Genomic DNA, 17,442 nt, shown 5'->3' on the forward strand with positions numbered 1-17,442 from the left:
TGTACTTTACTCATTTGAAAAATCGCATAGAAATAGCAGCATTCTTTCCAAGATACAAATTAACATCATAGGATTCTTCTGATGAAGACATGTGTAACGTTTCGAAAATACAAGGTATGTTGAATTGTGTGTTGTAATGCTGTAAGTTCGTTTAAAAAACATTTTATATTTTTACCAGTATGTATGAACTTTCACTCGAAAGATACAACATATTAAAAACATACCTTCTTCTTCATTGTCGAGTGAATAGTGAGCTTCCAGCAGTTTCTTATGTCTTTGTCGCTCTAACCCTGCTAATTCCAAATGCTCGTTTATTTCACTGTCAATTAAAGCCAGTCCCCAGATCCTTATCTGTAATAGTGAAACCTTGACAATAAATTTCATTATAATAATGATTTCCAAAAAAAAAAATAGTTTGACTGAGTATTTATTATATTTAGTATTTCATTGAAAACTGATTAAGACTTACCTCATCCATAATTCCATTAAAAAAAGTAGAATTATCTCGCCCTAAGTACAACATGGTTTCATTTTCAGAATATGATGTCTTTAAAGAAAATATTATAAACAAAAAATAAAAGTATGAATAATACTGTAATATGAATTGTAAGATGTTTAAATGTCATTTCTATTTAAAGATATATTGTATCATAAGAAAATTACAAATTAAGATTAATAAAAAAAGACTTTTAATAGGCTATTCAGTAGTTTTTATCAAGTTAATAACTATCACTAAAATCATTTTTTAATTCTATTATGTGATATTAAAATGACATATTCAACAACATCTAAACATTTTTTTGTTTTAGGACAATCCCAATCAAACAAACAATGAAGGAAACTAACAGGAAAGTAAAACGACCCGTAGGAAGATCAAGAAATAACTGGATGAATCAAATAAAGAAAGACTTACAAGGAAATGTAGACACTAACACAATAACAAACCCTCCCGCTATAAACAGACAAAAATGGAGAAAAAAATTGGGGAAAGCGTAATGTCGGAAGACGGAAAACGTTAAGAAGAGAAAAGGACAATGTATATCTTTAACATTATAACACAATGAAAAGACAGATCAAATCAACTAGGAACGTATACTCAGAACCGATAGTATAAAATGTAACGGTAAAAGGTAATTTTTCAATTACTGATGGCCCTGGAATTATTAAAGAATACATATTGTTCTTTCGTTTGTTGAAAATATGGCTTACCCATGTGACAGGACTAATATTTTCAAGAAAAGCCTCTGTGCCTGACGTGGTTCCATTTAGAAATAACGACAACTCATGATCTATAAGAAAACAAAGACATTTCTAAGATTTGTAATTAATGCTATAATCTTGTAATATTGCATTACTGTATAAGTACAGGTAAATACTGGACTACAGAGTACAGTACGTAGTTGTACCTGCATAAACTTACTTTGTGCATCATATCTCATTGCAACATGTGTCCAAACATTTTCTCCAATTACTGTTGCTCCATCCGATAAAACAGTGCCTCCAAGTTGAGCAACAGTTTTTCTGTAAAAAAAAAAGATAAGACAGTATCCAGACTTTGATTATGTTATAAGCATTAATTGTATCATTCAGTTTTTCTGTCTATTTATCCCATACTGTTTTCATTGCTGCTGTTAGATAAATTTTAAGATAAGATAAATTTATTGAACGAACGCTTTTGTATCAGCGGCACACGTTTATAAGACGGTGCGTTCATTTACAAGGCAATGTAAAAACAAAAAGAAAAGTATCAAAAAATAACATTTAAGTCTTAACTAAGAAGCGAATTATACAAGTAAAATGAAATTAGTAAAAACAAGGTAATCTTACATATCGAACAATACTTAACCTATATGATGGAGTTAATGTTATTATCTATTTATTATCAGTATTATTAATATTTTCAAGTTTTAAGCGAATATATTATCATTATTATTACTAAAAAAATATATATATATATATATAATTGCTAATTGATTTATTATACTGTTATTATTAAAATAAATGCAACTTTTATATGATTATTTGTTCTTATTATATTTAATATTAATAGTTATTTGTAATTTAATTAAATGTGATACAATTTTTATTATACTATTTAGTCTTATTTTTAGTACTGTATTATTTATTTATTTTATTTAGATTTAGGTTACATTATATAATTTTGAAGAAAAAAAAAAAAAAAAAAAAAAAAAAAAAAAATATATATAAAAATATAATATATTATTGAATTAGATAAATGGTAAAATAATGTTAGTAGATAATATGGTGGGCGGTAAATATTTATATATTATATATTAAGTGTAGTCTTTCTATGTCTCCATGCAGCAGTTAAGTATTGTTTACAGTGATAGTCTACAATTTCACCGACTAGATGGTACGCTCGCTTCGCTCGCGTACCATCTAGGTCGTGCCCACAGATGGTTCTCGAATACACAGTAATTTCAGCGTAACAAAACTGGCGATTTCAAATGTACGTACCGCAGGACTATAGGCCTATACATTGTCGTTTACAGAAACGAATAAATAGACACGATGATTTATGTAGTCAACTAAAATTAGCACCCTGGGAATTACTTCCGAAGGAGAAACTTATCACAAAATGAGTCCAAGTTTTTGATTTGAACTCATTTAAAGAAACCCAATTTGTGTTTTGTATGTAACATTAGGGTTGAGGGATGGGAAAGCGGATAGTTACAAAGAGGAACAATTTTTAAATATATTCTTTATCCACTCAGTAACGAAATATTTTTTTCATGTTTTATAGGCCTATAAATAATATACCTCTAAATACAGTAAAACATTTGCGATTTAATACTTTTTTTATTTTATTTATTTATTTATTTATTTATTTTAAATATTCATTGTACACTAATTTTCCCCGTGTATGGCAAGAGATTCCTAATTATATTAGAGAACATTCTTTATTTAGTTTAGTTAAAACTGTCACTGTCATAATCGATTGAAATATTAAAGTACCATGTCACGATACACCACTACGACGTTTATATTTGGTAATTATTAATTAATACAAACGTTGAGAAAGAACTGTCAGTATAAAGTTTATTTGTATATAATAATGTGTTTATATATCTAACAGTAGAGCCTATCCACAATCTCGCAAGTTTATTCTCAAAGGGCCCATATATTTACCTACCGTATGTGTTAAACCAAGGGCTCATAAATTTACCTACAGTACTTGTGTTAAACCAAACTCTGGCAGACTGAGAGATTGGGATGTTCCATTCATCGCAAATCAATAGATTTGTATAATCGTATATTAAATCTATCAAAATAGTATTTTTTAAAGAAAATCGGCCTGTCTTCAACATTATGATGGTGTACTCTAGCTGTTCAACCGGTTTTCAGCTATTAAAAACAATTATCGTAGGAGGAGATAGGAAAATGCGAAGCCTCCTCGCATTTTTGTGGCGGGTATTTTTCAAGATGGACATCCATTAGACAGTGTATACCACGATCGGAAAACACCCCTATTTGGGGCAAATCTTGGAACCTAAATTCGTTTTAACCGTCAATAACTTATTATCTAACTTAATTTAATTAGTAAACAGGGTTACATCAGGTGGTTAAAATCAGTACCGAAAGTACGAACCAACTTTATATACCATCGAGTAAAAATTCTAGAAGTAAGGCGCGATTTACCGAATTTTGCCCTTACGTAAATTTATATATAGACTAGATGGTACGCTCGCTTCGCTCGCGTACCATCTAGGTCGTGCCCACATGGTTCTCGAATACATAGTAATTTCAGCGTAAAAAAACAGGCGATTTCAAAATGTAGGCCTACGTACCGCATGACTATAAAACATTTATTTATGTATTTATGTAGTCAACCAAAATTAGCACCGTGCGAATTACTTCCAAAAGAGAAACTTCTCACAAAATGAGTTCAAATGTTTCATTTGGACTCATTTAAACAAACCCAATTTGTATTTTGTATCTAACATTATTGAGGGTTGGGGTTTTTTTTTTAATAGGCCTGTAAATAACATAACACTAAATAGAGTAAAACATTTCCGATTTAATAACTGTTAAAATTGTCACTGTCATAGTCGATTGAAATAGTAAAGTACATGTAACGATACACCACCACGACGTTTATATTTTTTTGTAATTATTAATTAATACAAACGTTGAGAAGCAACTGTCAGTAATAAAGTATTATATTATTATGTGTTTATAATCTAAAAGTAGGGGCTACCCACACTCACAGTAATAAAGTTTATTAGTATATTTGTTTATATTATAATAAACAGTAGGCCTACCAACGCACACAATAAGAAATTTGCGATTCAAATGGCTATCAAAAGTGGTTAATACCTATCAAAAGTGGTTAATACCTATTTACAGTATTGTATAGCTTTACAATACTATTTATGTTTATTCTCAAAGGGCCCATAAATTGACCTACTTGTGTTAAATCATGGAGGTATGCAAGCATGGTTAAACCAAATAATTTGGAATGTTCCATTCATCGCAAATCAATACATTTGTATAAACGTATATTAAATCTATCAAAATAGTATTTTTTAAAGAAAATCGGCCTGTCTTCAACATTATGATACTCTACTCGAGCTGTTCAACCGGTTTTCAGCTATTAAAAACAATTATCGTAGGAGGAGATAGGAAAATGCAAAGTATCCTCGTATTATTGTGTACAGGTATTTTTCATGAGGACATCCATTAGACAGTGTATACCACGATCGGAAAACACCCCTATTTGGGGCAAATGGTTGAACCTAAATTCGTTTTAATCGTCAATAACTAATTATCTAACTAAATTTAATTAGTATACAGGGTTACATCAGGTGGTTAAAATCAGTACCGAGATTATAACCAACTTTATATACCATCGAGTACACATTCTAGAAATAACGCGCGATTTACCGAATTTTGCCCTTACGTAAATTTATATATAGATTCTCTCAAATGGAAATTCTAAATAAAGGTCATCAAGTAAAATATGATGTTGGTATTCGATTGTACCACTTCTAAAATTCTCCCAGAATGTATCATAACCACAATACAATAAATCCATTTTTAGTAAGTTAAAATGTGTTTCTCTTACATTTTTAAGGTTTGAACATTCAAGTAGAAAATGGTCTGTAGTTTCAATTAACTGATTGTTGCATAGCTTGCAAAAACCAGTCTCATTTTCTGACCATGTATTTTTTCTACCTTCTAAATCAAGAGAGTTAGACCTCGCTTTAAACTTTAAACTAATGGAATCAAAATTCACCATATCAAACATGTATGTCTCTGCTTTAGGTTCATGTTTATATTATTATATTACATGTCGTTACTTTCATTATCTTTGCTATGTTATGTTCTGATCACTTATAAATGTTGTATTTACTCAAGCATGTTGTAAATTCCATGTTTCCAACTCTGCTCGTCACATATGACATCAAATAAATTTATAAATTGTAACAAATCCTTTTGTATGATGTATTAACTTCTTACCCATTTTCAATAAAGAAACAAAGGTCGCTGTTTAGTGTACAGATAACTGGCATTTTGGTTGATGGATAACCAGCTGGAAGATTAACCCATGCCTCCAATGTAAAACTATTAGACACTCCAAGATTGGTTATGCTATTTAAAATTACATAGTCATCGATGCCATCAAAGTATAAGGCTTGGTTTATTCTAGAAGACAAATAAAATAAAAGAATCAGACAAACTAACCTCATTTATGTTTGCATCCAACATAAAAGGACTTGATTCTATAATTATGATCAACAATACCAACCTATCTGCACATCTGTATGAAAGCTTCGAAAAGATAACATCCGGTTGAGCATACACCATGACCCCTAAGCGACCTCCTACATAAGTGGTATCATAGATATCACCAGAATCTGTTAGAGTGGTTTCCTCTTGTTTAATCAAAACTCTTTAAAATGTTAAAATGATTATAAAATATCGTTAATTCTTTCTTTTATATTATATACATTGCAGGTCCATACCCATCCATACACCATAAGTTGGATGAGCTACGAACATTTTTAAATGATGAAAATTGAAAATAATGCAATATCAACGACATTCTGTTTTCAATATTAATTTTTCTGAATATGTAGAATGGATTTACTCTGCATAAAATGTATGCACAAGTGTTTTTCTTAGACAGCCTAGGCAACATCCGAATGCTCGCAGCTAATTGACGAGGATTTTACTTCGGTTGTTTCTCTAGATTTACAACAAAGGGAGAAAGAAATTAACGGAAATTAAATATTGTTTTACATACTATTCCCTGGTTCTAAATACCTGATGAGACCTATGGAAGGTCTGTGTGTGAGTTGCCAGCGATATGATGTTTCATGTTCCCAGCCTCTCATCTCTGGGTCATGCCATAACAACTCCACCTCATTATCAGTAGTGTAGGAGTACCAAATTGCATCGGAGAGGGTACCAGAAGGCCCAGATGATGATGCCACTTTCTATAAAAAATAAAACCACTACTGTACCATACAACTGTTTTTTCTTTTTTTTCTCTCTCTCCTTTAAGAAATTCTACTAAAATTTCTAATTTGATGATGATTTGTATTTAAGTAATCACATAAAACTTGATTGCACTTAAACAAAACAAATACATGCCATGACCAGACGACTTTCAGCGGGTCAATTATTATCACACAATATTCAAATTAATCTATTGATTAATCTATATCTCTTAGCCCAAGTACTTACTTTAATCTGAATGCCTTTTACAGCAGCTTTATAACTTGGATTATTCAAATTTGCATGTTTCCACATGACAAGGTAGAATTTGCGGTTGCTTTGGTAACCAAAAACAAACCCCATATAGCTATCGCCATTTTTATTATTCACGTACATTGTCCCCGAATAATCAACAGCTCCAACACGGTCAGATCCAATAAGCATGGTTGGCATCTCAGTGGCAATCATTTGTTGAGCTTCTTTTCCCTAAAACGAATTTAGACAATTTGTTAAAAGTCATTTAACAAAATATATCTCAAATAGTAGGAAACAATTTAGGGCTTCATGAATAGTTTTGAAGAGGTTTTATAAAGACCAGTTAGAGGAGAATTGACTGTTTTACTCTTTTTTAAATGTTAAGACATATATTAGGCCTACTAAACTTACATCATTTCTGACAGTCCATTCAGGATCTGCAGCATTTACAATACTGTCAAGGTTTACAGTGATGTGGTTCTCAAAGCTTGTACTCTGATATTTATATACTTTCATGCAGTTATCTTCTTCATTAATGACACCATCTCCATCATAATCATCTTGGCAGGCATCACCAAGACCATCACCATTGCTATCAGTTTGGTTTGCGTTCATGTATAAAGGGCAGTTATCATCTGAATTACTTATACCATCACCATCTTTGTCACCGTCACACATATTACCTTTAAGATATAATTATTTAAAATATACAACTGATATTACTCTTGTTAAAGGTGTCTTTTACTACATTACATTTGTATTGGGTTTCTTTGACATATCAATAAATGTTTATACCAAATGCAAAGTATGACTCACCTATGCCATCTAAATCTCTGTCAGATTGGTCTGGGTTCGGTACAGTACCACAATTATCAAATTCATTGATTACACCATCTCCGTCACTAGAATACAGAGAATGAAAATTAGTTTAAGTATCTTTAATAAGAATAAATCAAAGACGTTTTAAATTAAATGTGTCAAATGATATAGAGTTGAAATATGTGTTATCCATCAGCAGCTTAACTAGCATATATATATAACATTCAACATGAACTATTATAATTTTGTTTCATTGACTTTTTTTCAAGAATTCTGAAAAAGGGCACTTTCTGAATAATCAGGAATTAATGTAAAAATCTTCACGTAGATTCATGGTATACATTTCTCGATTGATGTTTCTACAAACACCCTAGCTAAATATCAAAATCTGTCGTATTTCCCAATACAATCTCCACTTACAAATCTTTATCATTGGCACCAACTACATCACATAAATCTCCAAAGCCATTTTGATCTGTGTCTGTTTGAGTAGAATCAGAGGTTCCGATGCAGTTATCACAATCATCCCCAACACCATCACTATCCTCATCTTCCTGACCACTATTTGAAATGAAAGGGCAGTTATCAGAACCATCAACAACACCTGTAAAAAAATAATATCAAAGTCGGGTGTTTTTTTTTTCAAATTAAATGGTTTAGTTTGAAGTATCCCAAAAATCGTGGAAAATTCAAGCAAAGAATTCCAGAAAGTTTGGCAGTGATGATGGGGTTTTTATAGTTTATACATTTCTACTGTAGGTTTGATTTAATAAGTTTAAAAAGTTTTCAAACAAACAAATAAAGTTAGGTTAACCATAAAACTATTGAGTAGATAGACTTACCATCACCATCATCGTCGGTATCACATGCATCACCTTCTCCATCTTCATTGGTATCTAACTGGTCACTATTGGCATCACTGGGACAGTTGTCACAAACGTCACCAACACCATCTGAATCTGAGTCACTTTGGTCAATATTTGCCACAAACTGGCAATTGTCCTATAATAAAATAAATACTATTTACAAAATAAAATACTTCGGCATTCTAGTTGGCTTTCTGAATTCCGTTTTTTAAGTCTATATTAAACACTGTTGTATGTTTTACTACTTATTTACTATTTTCGAAAACAGACTATTATTAAATGTTAAATGTATTATTCTGGTACTCAAATTTAACGGAAAACTGAGGAAATTCGGATTAGGCCCTCCACGAACCTACGGCAGCAAGCAGTGCAGTGTCTACCAGATCAGGTAAGGTAAATTACTTATAAAATTCAAATAGTATTAATATATATATATATCTGTAACTTACACTTGTGTCATCTATATGGTCATTGTCATCATCACTATCACAGATATCCCCAATCTGATCGTCATCGTGGTCTTCTTGTCCACTGTTTGGAATATTTGGACAATTGTCCTAAGAATGACATAGATAATTCATTTCAAACTTCAATGAGCATTTGAAAGATTAGAAAATCACACAAAATTTATTCATTATCATGTTTCAATCCACAGGCAACATACTTAATACTTATTGTTATTACTTATTTACTTACTTAGACTACTTAATCACAAACATAAGGATAGTAGTATGCACATATGATTTCTAGTCCTTAAGCTCTGTCTACACTCTCAAACTAGTGTGTACCCAAATATGGTAGTGATATACCCGAGTATGGTAGTGATATGACATCATCATGTCCATATGGACACATCATATTTTTTGTCACATAAAGTTTGATAGTGTAGAACACTAAACATCAAAATTAATGTGATGATTACTGTCACGTCACTCTCACATTTCCAAGTTCTAAATCAACCCATAAATCAAAAGTATGATATATAGAAAAGCAAAGTTTCTGACTCTGGGATATCTAATTGACAAATTAGAATTTAGAAAACATACGTTGTTAGTTGCCATGTATAAGTTCTTTTTTACTTTGGTTTTCAAGAACTATGCCAATTATGTCCTTTCTTCCGTAAAAGTAATTCTTGAGTTAGAACTGACTTACTCTATGGCATGATGTATCTATACAAGGCAGATTATTGAGAGGCAATCCATCCGTGTCAATATCAACTTCACAAAACACTCCATCGCCAGCAAAGCCATCATTGCACTACAAAAAAAAGATAGGCTATATATATTTTATGCAATTTGGTAATTCTTAACAAAAAGACACAAACGAGAAAGAATTTATTATCTGGATGGTTTTCTGGATGGTATTGTAATTGCCAATTCGGCTTAATTTGATCTGTTTGATCCTATATGTTGTTGTCTGCAATGAAAATACAGATATATTTTCGGCACAAGTGGTTGTATCGAAATTTTCTGTTGAACTCCAGGTGCAAGGTTCACTAAAAACAATAAAGTGTTTTTAATTTCATTTACCTCACAGACAAATTTTCCAGTACCGGTAGATGTGCATGTGGCATTACTGTGGCAGTTGGCTACACCTGTAGCACAGAAATCACCATCAGTGCATCCAAAGTAGCCATCACCAAGGTAACCAGGTGGACAGTAACTGCAATAATAGCTTCCCTAAAATTTAAAAAAAATGAAACACACGTCACATTGATTTTATGCGGTGTTTACAAATTGACTAATTTAATATCATATAAACTGAGTTATGATATTGTATTTTTAAAAGACAACACCACCTAATAATAACAATTTTAACTTACTGCAGTGTTAACACATTTTGACAATAGATCGCAAAAATTTTTTCCAGTTTCACATTCGTCTATATCAATACAATCCTAAGAGAGAAATGAATATTGTACAAAAATGAATAGTGACATAACACACAGCTGGTTTATATACAATAAAAAAAGTCATGCTGTCAGTATTTTAGAATAAAGAATAAATCTTTCTAGAGTTTATATTTACAATAACACATAGGACTTCTACTATTCATAAGCGCTGTATAGAAAAGTATAGAAGTTAAAAGTTAATTTTGTGACAATTAGAACCCGACAAATATCCTGACTTTGATAAATTTTTACAAACATTTAATCATAATCATCATGGTTTAATAGCTACAAGCAGATAAGTTGCAAACTTTACTTATATATTTAGCTATAAAATAAATCTTACTTGTTGAATATTAATGGCATCTTCAAGGCCAATACCATGAGGTGTATTACCAGAGTAGCCTGGAGGGCATCCGCCACACTCATAACCCGGATCTAAGTCAATACAAGAACCAGCATCCCAGCAAGGTGTAGCTAGTGTACACTGAAAAAGATTATGAAATATGATAGAAATGGGGACTATAACATTTACATATCATGTGTGGTAAAAATGTATTTAGGAAGAATTATTTGGTTTCTGCATTTCTCTGTTTTCATTTATATTTGAATGAGTTTGATCATACATTATGACCAAAAAATGTATGGTATATATGATTTTTTAATAGGAGAAACTAGGGTATTAGCTGCTACATCGGGTGGTCTTGCAAACTTTTTACTGTATACAGTATTCCATATGGGAGACAAATATATGATTCATGATTTTAGACACAAGTTACCGTAGCACATTGGTACTTAGCCATTGTTAATCGCAATGAAGTGGAAGAAAGTATTGCTACTGTTTAATCCTACCTCATCAATATTTGTGCATGTCATTCCATCTCCTTCATAACCTGTAGGACACTCCCTGCATCCATAGTAAGGAGCTGAATCAGTATTAAAACACACTGCGCCTGGAAAGCATGGACTTACTAGTGCCATGCATGGGCCTAGGATTCAAATTAAAAAGTATCATTTTACTATTCTTCTCCTTTAATTAAAATCACAATTGGCAGTTGCATGTGATGTACAGACATTTATAAAAATTGAAAATTTAACATAAAACATTTATTGTACTTTACGTGAAACATTATTTTAGATTACCTTTATTTTTTCCAATGCTACGTACACCACGAAATGTTTTTAAGTTTCTGTAGTGTTATGTATAAACATAAAGACATTTTACTGCTATCAATTTACAGGAAAATGATGCAGTCTGCTGTACTTACATGTTGAAACACTCGGACAGGTCTTGCAAACGCCACAATCTCCAGCCGACCATTCAAATATCCCACATGGCTCACATTTCCACTTGCCTTCAGTGCTGGTGTAGCCTTCAGGACAGCATTCACATGATCCCCGTCTGGTTAAATTCTGATAAGAACCAGGGGGACATGGTATACAGAATTCTATGGAAAAAATAGAGCAAAAAAGAACAAAATTGGTTACATTATCAAATTTTCCTATTTACTGTTAACTATTATAATTGATATTTGGTAAATTACCCTATAAGATAGTTCTGGTTCCCAGTAAAACATATGCAAGATAGACAAAATCCAAAATACGGTTTTTATACTATACCTGTGTCATAACCTTTTGAGTAAGTACCACGTCCACATTCAGTCTGCTTACCATCAAAACATGCGGTTCCAACTTCACACAGGGTACAAGATTCTGGGCAGTGCTAAACCAATAAAATAAATATTTTGCATAAATACAGGTTTTTTTTAGCGATACTAGTTTCTTTGTCATGTTTTCCTATTTTAAAAATGTAAGACAATTTAACTGCAGCCAAATACTGTCGATTTTGAATATGGACACACATTAAACATTGCAGCAGAATATTTGACAAATACAGTAGGTATCTTTCCTTTCCTAAAACCAGACGATGTATAGGATTTAAACATTCTAAAAAATTGTACCGTAGTATTACATATTCCATGGTGATATGTAGGGCATATTGTTGCATATCCATTTTCGCAAAGCTGAAATGAAAAGAAATAATGACATACAAGGTGATACAATTTAGTTGATATCAAGAATTAAGCCCAATTTCAATACTAACCAAATACTACTATTATCATTCTTGTGGATTCAAGCATTATTGTTGCATAGTAATTAGCTTAAGAATTACAGTATAGATGATATATTTATATGGACACTTGGTACATTAACATAAGTAAATAGGTGTATCTTCATTATTCAATGTTTAGTTTTAATCTCTAATATTAATAGCCGTCTTTTCAAATGTATTTGCAATAAGTGATTATATTTTAATATTATATACATTTTTAACCTATATTATTTCTTTAAGATACTGCAAACTCACAAATCCTTCTGGGCATTCTGAACATTCTGAAGCATGGCCAAAAGAATGCTCTGTTGGACTACGATCACATGTCAGAGCATCATCGTCACAGCGTCCACACATTCGTTGGATGCCATCTCCGATACAGTAATAGGTTGCCTCACAACGCTGACATTCAGTCAAATCTTTCAGAAAGAAAAAAAACATATATTTTTTGTTGCAAAAAGTGTGTATTTGTAAGTAGGCAGTGTAGTTTTCTAATATAACTTTCTGTAGATTTGATACCATAAAGAATATATTAAGTAATTTTGATTAAAATATATTACATTTGTGAGTTTCAATGAAACTTTTTTAATTTTAACTTACATCTAAATCTTTGCTCTGTACTACACCCTCTAACTTCTAGTCTCATTGCAACAGATCCTTTCCATGTTGTTGGTATGATCCGAATGTACTGAGCATAATAGTCTTTGCCAAAGAAATTGGCTTTTACCATGGACTGATCAGTGTTACCAGTGAATTTCTATTCACAATAAAATCGAAAAATGTTATCGCAGAATAACCATTTTTAAAATAAATTTATTCATTAATAAAGTAAGAGATAATAATTTTTTTTATAAATACTGTGATCTTACTTCTCCTATATCTGTCCATGTAACGGTATCATTTGAGAAATGTATTTGATATTGAGTAACCCATGCTTCAAAGTCTGCGGTACCTTGTGTAACGACTCCAGTAAAGACATACGGCTTAAGCATATCTACTTGAAACCATGGACTTAGATCTGTTTCCTCAGCCACCCAGCCTAAAATGTGCAAGAATTATATAATTAAAGTTATGTCATATTCATTACATTTATGATATAATCACATGAGAACTACCGATGACTTCTACATTTTGAAAATTGAAGCCGTATGTCAATCTGTGTTCTTATTATTATTGTGGTGGCACTGCATGAATGATTGGGAAATATGTTATAGATTTCTGTGAAGACTAACATTACAACTATCAGCTTTTAATGTATTAGCTTAGATATCATTATCTCACCAGATCCAGCAGGGATGTTAGGATCTTCTTTGATAAACAGGCGTCCTCGTCCAGGATTATACAGTTTCTCACTGCTTGATGCTGATAACTGTGTATCTTGAATGGAACCAGAGATTAATCCAAGATCTTTTTTACAAGCTGTAATTTTTAGAATTAATGGTTTAACATTTAGTAACCTTAAAACATTTTAATTTAACTCAACCTAAAGGAAGTTTGGCCATGGATTACATAGACTGGATTCAAATCTTATTAGAATGTGATAAAAAAAAATGTGAAAAAAACAAAAAGTCTCTATCTATATCAGGAGTTTAATAGTTGTATAATTATATCATTTCAAATCCTATATAAAACCCAAATAATTTAACAGTAAATTAAAAAAATTACAATAATTAAAATTCTCACCAAAGTCAATCATGTAATACTGAGGTACACGTAGATACAATTCTCCCGTACTGTAGTCTATGTCCATGTATGTTGGAATATCGTCATGCAGGAGATCATGTAAACATGTTTCACTTAGCGTTACATTTACCATAGCTGTGTCACCTCTAGGTGGTGTACCCCCATCAATAGCTGCTATGGTTATTTCTAGTGTGGTGAATGTTTCATTTATAAGAGGTCTAAAGGCAAAACAAATAAAAGGTTTACTAGTTATGAGTGTCCAGTTGCGTGTGTTAAAATCAAATTAATATTTGTATGGGTATTGGCCTTATTAGCAAGTAAAACATGTTATCTACAGCTTATATTGTAATGACACAAAACTCTTAGTTTATCATTACGTCTCAATAAATGTTCCACTAGTATGATACGTGACAATTCCATTATCTCCACCATCGGCATCAGTTGCTGTCAAATTTCCCAAAGGATTCATCTGCATGGGTGGAATTGGGAAGAAACTATAACTAGCACTGGACAGGATGGGACAATTGTCATTTACATCATTGAGAAATATCTGAAAAAGAAACATTAGAGAATTAAACCTGTTGTTTAATATTTTACAAAACAATTAGAAATTGTTACAGTTAATTTAGGTAAAAGAAAATATACTGAAAGTTGCAATAAAAAGAAATGGAGAAGCCATCAGAAATTGAGGACTGTCTTACCAAATAGCAGACGACACATTATAGTTTGTAAATTTAAAGATGTATTGTCCCTTGAAACACAAAAAATGAAGGTCAAAATATTCTAAATTTAAATTGGGCATATCAAAGTAATATTAAAATTATTCACTTTAAGTCGAAAATTCAAGCCAAAAACACAAGTTATACTTAATTAACAGGTAAATTAGTTTGATTATATTTTGTCTGGAAAATCGTCACGAGCGAAAGTAAACAAAGATTTCAAACCACGAGTATGGATTATGCATATGCTAATTAGGATTGTTTACAACTCGTCAGAGTGAGAATGTGTTTTCACACAGATTGCTAGAAAGTTTTATGATTATGCATACAGAGTAGCCAAATAAGCGCGTTGCATTATTGGATATGTTGTGATTGAAAACTTTGACTGAAAGGTAAAGTTATTTTTTTAACAAAAACACGTCTGTATTTGAGTTAAATGATTTTTTTGGACTAATTTTGGTGAAAGTTAATAACTCACCTTGACAGTTATTAACCCAACGGTAGGGGGTGACACATTGTCATCTGTGACTTCAATGATAAGCAAATATTCGGTAACTTGTTCATAATCAAGAGTTGTTGCTATAGTAATCAGAGCCTTGTCGGTGCCAATATCAAATTCCTGGGATCCTCCAATATTTGGTTCTGGATCTGAAAAAAAAAATGTTATTTGTTATGTTAATGTTATTAAACATTAATTGAACGCATAGTTCTATAAATAATTAAACTGGTAATACTATTTATCAGCTTTGCATGTTTAGTACCATTTAAGTCGGAATTACAAAAGTGGCATTTCATCACATTTATCATTCTTTTATTTATAGGTAACTTAATTTTAAAGAAATCCATAAGAAAATCTACATAAATATATGTCTTATGGAGTACAGTTGTAATGTCATGGACTTCTTAAAAATTCATTTTACATTCTTGTATTCTCACCTCCTACTGTTGATTCTGTACAAATATAGAAAGTGGTACCGTTGATGATTTTTGTAACTAGAGACGAGGAAGTGGTTGGTGGTTCACCTGCGTTAATGTTGTCAGTACTGTACTCTTTGACAGTAAAGTGACGGCCTCCATTACCTGAAAATGCGTAGATTAAAGTGTATTCCTCGATATGACCATCATCATTAAGAACTAATTTCATTCCATGTTTACATTGCTATTGATCATTATTGACAACTAGATGTTTATTGTTTTTTAGTGAAAATTAATCTCCGTGGAAACTACTGTGGATCATTCAATATTGAAACATTTTATTGTTGTAGTGTTAGATTCCATAGATATAAATAACAGTAAACATTTCTGTATAAATTTCCAAAAACTGAGTGAACATGATGTTTTCTAAATTCATAAGATCTACATTTGACCGAGGATTGAGTGTATAAACCTACCAACCTGAAACAATCGTAACATTATAATTGGGACCAGTAGAAAAGGCATCAGCAACCCATATTGTTTCAATAATCCCATCAACATACAGGTCTTCATCAATAGTTATAGCATAATCAGCAGGTGGTTCGTCTACTTTAAGATCCAGAAACGACACGCCTTGCATTTCAAAGTAGAATTTTGAAATGCAAGGTTCTCGCTCAGTCAAAAACATGTCAAAACGATAAGTTACTCCAACCTAAAATAAAAGTATTTAAATTTTCATCTCATGTATAAGTAGGTAATGAAGCTCACAACTGTCTTGTACATGGAGTGATAGTTTCCGAAACTTACTGTTAAGTCTAGGTAGGCTCGTTCAGAGTTGACATATCCAGTTGTAACACAAACCCCATCTATTATAGTTCCCTCTTGTGGTGTGACATACCCACCACCTGCAACATAAAGTAAGCCCAATGTTATTGGGGTTTTTTTCAATTTAACAAAAATGGAACATTTTAGTTTTAATTCTGCTTCATTAATTTATAAAGTGTAGATTGAACGGTATTATACACCTTCCTGACCGTCCCCTCCTTTCTCTAAATAAAGCTATAATGTTTTGTTTACATGATTTCAAATGTTTTATGAAAATCAAGCGTACCATTTGCATTTGATAGTTGTATGCTCTTGCAATAATCAGGATCTGTTGCGCCACCAACAAGAACTTGAATAACTAACACCTTGTTGATATACAACCACAGTTCATCTCCTCCACCTAGTGTTATAGTTTCCGTACCTTGGAATACAATTCCTGTTCTTAGCACACTTGTAAATCTAAAGATAAATAACATATTTGTTTTAAATTCCACACTTCTAATATCTATCAAAAGACAATCTTGCAGAACATGCTTATTTGTTTTTATATCCGTTATACAAGTCAATATTTACTTTTATATGTTTCTTTCACAAAAAAAACTTGTTTTACCAAAGGTTAATCGCATTATTCTTAATTTATGAAAACATATATTATTTCACAACATCACAAAATAATGCAATAAACAAAATGAAAGATTACCCAAAATTATGAAGAAAAAAATCACAATCTCGTTGACCTTCTGATGCGTAACCTAAGCCATCAACTGGAAAGTATTCATCTGTATAGTACCTAGAAAACAAATTGTTACAGTAATCCAAACAATGTTATCCAATCTGTATTGCATAAATAAATTTAAAACAGTAATATACTGAATTTGTATGGAAGTGACACAACAT

The 17,442-nt window shown here is 31.6% G+C and overlaps 1 protein-coding gene across 1 annotated transcript in view; it reads right to left on the reverse strand.

Annotated features, from left to right (window-relative positions):
• The window catches only part of LOC140055457 (uncharacterized), a 43,994-nt gene that overhangs the window by 2,412 nt on the left and 24,140 nt on the right, over positions 1-17,442 (reverse strand). The window contains exons 36-68 of the mRNA XM_072100796.1: positions 17,246-17,335; positions 16,832-17,004; positions 16,528-16,625; positions 16,201-16,432; positions 15,742-15,885; positions 15,284-15,453; positions 14,464-14,636; positions 14,087-14,304; positions 13,685-13,822; positions 13,273-13,442; positions 13,004-13,160; positions 12,659-12,822; positions 12,252-12,314; positions 11,911-12,013; positions 11,559-11,738; positions 11,143-11,279; positions 10,637-10,777; positions 10,225-10,299; positions 9,932-10,081; positions 9,555-9,659; positions 8,852-8,959; positions 8,379-8,538; positions 7,957-8,140; positions 7,534-7,619; positions 7,129-7,400; positions 6,712-6,948; positions 6,289-6,461; positions 5,771-5,914; positions 5,482-5,667; positions 1,421-1,521; positions 1,210-1,289; positions 470-547; positions 225-351 (exon numbers count right to left, since the gene is read on the reverse strand). Coding sequence (XP_071956897.1) covers positions 225-351; positions 470-547; positions 1,210-1,289; positions 1,421-1,521; positions 5,482-5,667; positions 5,771-5,914; positions 6,289-6,461; positions 6,712-6,948; positions 7,129-7,400; positions 7,534-7,619; positions 7,957-8,140; positions 8,379-8,538; positions 8,852-8,959; positions 9,555-9,659; positions 9,932-10,081; positions 10,225-10,299; positions 10,637-10,777; positions 11,143-11,279; positions 11,559-11,738; positions 11,911-12,013; positions 12,252-12,314; positions 12,659-12,822; positions 13,004-13,160; positions 13,273-13,442; positions 13,685-13,822; positions 14,087-14,304; positions 14,464-14,636; positions 15,284-15,453; positions 15,742-15,885; positions 16,201-16,432; positions 16,528-16,625; positions 16,832-17,004; positions 17,246-17,335 — 4,817 coding nt within the window. The remainder of the gene's footprint in view (positions 1-224; positions 352-469; positions 548-1,209; positions 1,290-1,420; positions 1,522-5,481; positions 5,668-5,770; positions 5,915-6,288; positions 6,462-6,711; positions 6,949-7,128; positions 7,401-7,533; positions 7,620-7,956; positions 8,141-8,378; positions 8,539-8,851; positions 8,960-9,554; positions 9,660-9,931; positions 10,082-10,224; positions 10,300-10,636; positions 10,778-11,142; positions 11,280-11,558; positions 11,739-11,910; positions 12,014-12,251; positions 12,315-12,658; positions 12,823-13,003; positions 13,161-13,272; positions 13,443-13,684; positions 13,823-14,086; positions 14,305-14,463; positions 14,637-15,283; positions 15,454-15,741; positions 15,886-16,200; positions 16,433-16,527; positions 16,626-16,831; positions 17,005-17,245; positions 17,336-17,442) is intronic.

This window comes from Antedon mediterranea, chromosome 7, assembly GCF_964355755.1.
Source record: "Antedon mediterranea chromosome 7, ecAntMedi1.1, whole genome shotgun sequence".
In the NCBI taxonomy this organism is placed as follows: Eukaryota; Metazoa; Echinodermata; class Crinoidea; order Comatulida; family Antedonidae; genus Antedon; species Antedon mediterranea.